This window comes from Lottia gigantea (genome assembly GCF_000327385.1).
Source record: "Lottia gigantea unplaced genomic scaffold LOTGIsca_2098, whole genome shotgun sequence".
NCBI lineage: Eukaryota > Metazoa > Mollusca > Gastropoda > Lottiidae > Lottia > Lottia gigantea.
The window spans coordinates 1,506-6,500 of record NW_008708457.1 but is presented as its reverse complement, the minus strand read 5'-3'; the positions used below and the strand labels follow the sequence as shown (position 1 = coordinate 6,500).

At 36.4% G+C, this 4,995-nt stretch overlaps 1 protein-coding gene across 1 annotated transcript; it reads right to left on the bottom strand.

The window, feature by feature from the left end:
* Nucleotides 1-998: 998 nt before the first annotated feature.
* On the bottom strand, nucleotides 999-1,551 carry LOTGIDRAFT_60252 (hypothetical protein; the record flags this gene model as incomplete). The annotated part of the gene is made up of 2 exons (XM_009054026.1): nucleotides 999-1,111; nucleotides 1,440-1,551. Coding segments are annotated over 2 exons (225 nt in total), but the record flags the coding sequence as incomplete, so codon positions are not given.
* Nucleotides 1,552-4,995: the final 3,444 nt, after the last annotated feature.

Below are 4,995 nucleotides of genomic sequence, written 5' to 3'. Positions count from 1 at the left end.
AAGACTTCATCTAACTATTAATTTATAGTGAATTGAAGAGAGGTATTATTACAATTAAGAGGATATAAATACCAATTTCTTTTGTTTTTTCCAAGTAGAGTATTTAGTCTCTTGTCTTTGCCTGACTATATCCGACAGCCACACAAAAACACGAGAAACGTCCATTAATATGACGAAAGATAACAGCAAAAGAACGACTAAAACTGAACTTAGGCCCAAATTATTTTCGGAAACGCTCACATTTGCCGAACTTTTCTTCTGCCTTGATGTTTTAGACAAAGTTTTTGTTTGGAGTTTCAGAAAGTTTTGTTGTTCTTTTATAGAATTTAGAACCTGACTTTTTGTTCGCTTTCGGTGACACGGACAACTACACATACAGACCCTACCAGTACAGGCCGTTGATTTAAAATAGATTGGTTTAGCAAACATCGTAGTGTGAGACACAGTTGTATTCAACTCGGTCGTAGTTGACGTTGTTGTCGTATCCGGTTCTGTTGTAATTGACGGCTGTGTGGTTGTTGTCGGAGGTTCTGTTGTGGTTGACTCTGATGTTGTCGGCTCGGTTGTTGTAGGAGGAGGCTTTGTTGCTGTCGTCTCGGTTGTGGTAGTCAGAGGCTCTGTGGTTGTCGACTCTGTTGTTGTAGTTGGTTGCGTTGTTGTAGTTGGCTGCGTTGTTGTTGTCAGCTCAGTTGTTGTAGTCGGAGGCTCTGTTGTTGTCTGCTTTGTTGTTGTAGTTGGGGGTTCTGTTGTAGTAGTCAGTAGTTCCGTTGTCGTCGACTCTGTTGTAGTCGGTTGTGTTGTTGTTGCCGGCTCGGTTGTTGTATTCGGGGTATCGGTTGTTGTTAGCTCGGTAGTAGTTGGTGGTAATGTCGTGGTGGTTATCACTTAAATAACAATGGAATTAAAAAATTATCAAAATAGGCATGATTGTTTTCTATACTTTTCTGTACTTTCAAAAACAGTGACGAATATTATGAGTAAATAAGCGACATACCATTATCACACAAATTACCAGTGTATCCTGGTTTACAAGAACATGTATATGAATTAACACCATCATTACAAGTAGCTCCGTTTTTACACTGATTAGATACACAGTCATTGACAGTATCTGAAAAGCAAAAATAAGACGGCACTATTTATCCTAATCAATGTTGCAACACCCTTGAGAGACACTCTCCGTTGCTAATATTTTTGTTGAGTACAAACTTGATACAGTTAATTAACCATTGCTGCTGACGACGATGGTTGTTCACAAATCATGTGCAACTTGAAGATTTAGCTCAGACACGGAATTATTGGCTTGAGGAGAAGATGAAGATGACAATATCGATAACGATGACTATTAACATTAATGTTAAGTTGATGAGTGTGTACATTCAATCTTGACTGAACTTCTATAATGATGATAACGATGATGATGATCATCGTTAAATTACCTATTTCACAATTTGTACCAATATATCTCGAACCTTCACAATGACATCTAAACGAAGTAGTCGTGTCTATACACCAACCTCCATTCTGACAGGGGACGCTGGCACATTCATCAGTACCTGAAACATGTCACCAATCATCTTTTAACGAATTTTGTCAAGACCGAGTAAATTTCGGCTTTACGCCCACCTTGAGTTTCAAGGTTGGTTGTTCTTCTATGTATACGCTTTGCGCAATCTATACTTAAAGGAAGCTTCTAATATCTAAACAAATACATGTTCTCCACGTGGCAGCATAAACCTATCATTTTAAAGTTAAACTTGGACCTTTACAAAATGTAAAATAGATACAAATACCTGAGAAATCTTTCATTTTCATACCAGCTGGAAATCCGTATGCTTCTCTACGATCGAATCCATAAACCAATATGATAAACGGGGAGGGGGCTGAATAACGTTTAACATCTCTAGTTCCACTAAATGAGCTATAAACATCGTAGCTATTACACAGGTTTGAATACGTGTTCGATGGTGAAATGTTTCCCGTGATACTTTGTGGGGCTATAATGTCGATCCCTCCCTTATAGGTATCGTCATAGTAACGAAGCGGATTCCGTGGTATCATGTAATCCGTTGTTCCCTTATCAACTGGGGGTACCAGAGACATGTACGCATCCCCATTATAGTCTGATGAATATTTAACCCCCGCCATTAATAACATCACTATGATTTTATCTGATGCTGTGAAGCATAATTTTTCAGATGCGTCTAAGTACCTAATATCTACAGGATCACCAGCATCCGGTGAGTAAGTTATCCCTTTGATGACAAACGACGTCCCTGGATTAACAGCCACGATACGTAACATAGAATCCATACTTGTGTGACCATGTGGAGCAATGAGAGCGAATTCAGTTCCTAACTCTGAAATTGGAGGTAACATTTCGATTGTTGGATCTTCTCTGGCATTATCAGGAATCTGGATTCTGTGAGCTGCTGAAATGACTGCTATTGGTTTATTTGAAGTGATGCGACTTCCGGTTGAGTCTAATTCACAGTATATGTTCACTACGTCATTCTTTTTTAGATTGAAATTATAAACGTAACCATTACCTCTTGTATTTAAATAACCATCCTCATAACAACGTGCGTTATATTCTTGTCTAAGCGTTAAAGAAATGGTTGTATCGTCCTCGGCTGCAACTATTATTATCTGGGCTGAAAAAGAAAGTTTAACGACACTGTGTCTGCATTCTTAAGTCTTACAAATAGACCTGGAAAATGTAGCATATTTCCAAAGTCTTTATTGTAACCACATGTCTCAAATTATTCTTAGCTTATCCTTAGGCATGTTCCTTAGCAACAGTGTCTGGCGTTTGTCACATCTAATATTTGCCTCCACAACAGGCTATCCCGTCATTAAATTTGTTTGGTAAAGAAATTACTTCTAAAATCATTTAAAATGATTGCGGGAAAATGTGTGAATAACATGACGCAAGATTCCCAGTATCAAATTCACTTTCTGATAATTGAGATTCAAGGTTGAGTTAATGTCAAATTGGCTGTTCGAAAGTGCCAAAGCTATGATAGTTTACAGAGCATGAATGTAAATATCCTGTAATCTTTACACCGCAGTGAAATATTGACAATTGGTCGGAAATACTTGCAAATGAATTATTTTACAAAACATCGATCACCCAACGGGAAGGGAATTTGTGTGAAAGTGCAAGAGTGCCCAATTATTCTAATAAGGCCGCGATTTTCAATTACCTGTAAGAATAACCGTAACGTATGCTAAGAGAGGTTATAAGTCATCAATGGCGTGAATATCGTGTTGTGAGGACAACGGTTAGAAGTGATAAACGCCGTACAACGTTGCTAAAAAAAACATCCTACGTTTGTGAATTAAATTGTAAAAAAATATATACATTTGAACAACAAACTTTCTTAGTCTTGAAAATATGAGGATTTATAAAAGACTAACCGTAATCTTCAGAATTGCCCGAATCCATACAAACTGTCATGTAAGATGTACCAAGGGAGGGAACTGGGTAAACTAGCATTCCTTCTGTATACCATTCTTTATAACTGTATGCATACACTGATACTTTCTTCGAGGCAATGACAGAAATCCCTTTATTTTTTATCCTAACACCACGAGGCGTTGCTCTGACGTCCGTGCCGTACTCAATCCTCCTCTGTCCGTTCATGTTAAGTGTGAATTTAGTTTCTTCCCCAGTCAAATGTTTCGTCACTATTACATCGGTTGTCTCCCGAGTGTTACTATAATTATGTTCTTGGTATTTTCATACAATCTTGGAAAGGACAAAATAAAATGTGTTCCCCAGTGATCCCTGTCTAAACCTGGAAAACATTGGAAATATCATTAGTGTTATGACTTTGATGCATCAATCTCTAAGTGGTAATGACGGATACTATGCATCTCATATAATATAACTATCACAATTAGCATTTTATTTATTCAATTATGTAAATTATAGGAGTGTTTTTATTTCTTTAACAGATTAACAAATAAGTCTGAGGAATATGCCGAAACTAATTCTTAATCTTTTTGACAGCCAAACTCATGTTCTCACAAGTCAGTGGGTTGGTGGATATTTGGAGCTTAAATTCCCCATATTTTGTCATTACTATCGAAAAACACGAAATCTAAACACCTGAACTGGCTTCGTAAATCATTCTAGCGACTTACCTACACATGGGATGATACACAGAGTTATAATCTGAAATAGAAGTAGAAACACAATCGTTATTGAAACCAAAAAAGTACAAAGTAAGTCCTGATACCGTGTGTACGTAAACTCAAGCTAAAAATCCGTATCTAAAAATCCAATCCAAATACAAAATGGGGGAATCAACTATACAGAAAGTCATTTCAAAGGGGGCTTCTCCTCTCTTCATTTGTGTCCTGACCCATTATCACGCAGTCTCAATTGACAGTGATTTCGTCGTTTACTACATGGAAGCACGTTGGAGCTTGAGTTTCAGTTTGAGTTGCACTGAAAGATATATGGAATCAAAAGATTAATTCAAACAGAAAACGTAGACAACAGATGGAAGAAAACGAAGAAAACAGTTCTCAAAGAAAGACGGTAAAGAAGATAGAATTATTAAGAAAAAAAGTCTATAAACTGCAATCGGAAATACGTACAAAAATGGTTTTCTGCATCTTGGATTAGATGGTATATCTTTTCTGTGAGTATCCTTGAATCAATTTCAGCATAATCCCTTTAAACTCTGTGTAACACATTTCCAAATCCTAATTATACCATTTTTATAATACATTATTACAATTTAACAGTATCAAGAAACTGCTTTTGTATACAACTAAACGTATATCTTTATTGTCCACTATCCGAATAGCACAGAATGGTGTTATCTCTTTAAAGTGAATAACCACATTTCAATTATTCGATTATCATACGAAAATTGTCTTTTTAAAGAATATTTAGTTATCAACTATTCAATTACCATACGAAACTAAGAAATTACTTTTTATATTAAAGAATATCTAGTATTAACTATTCTATTTCCATAT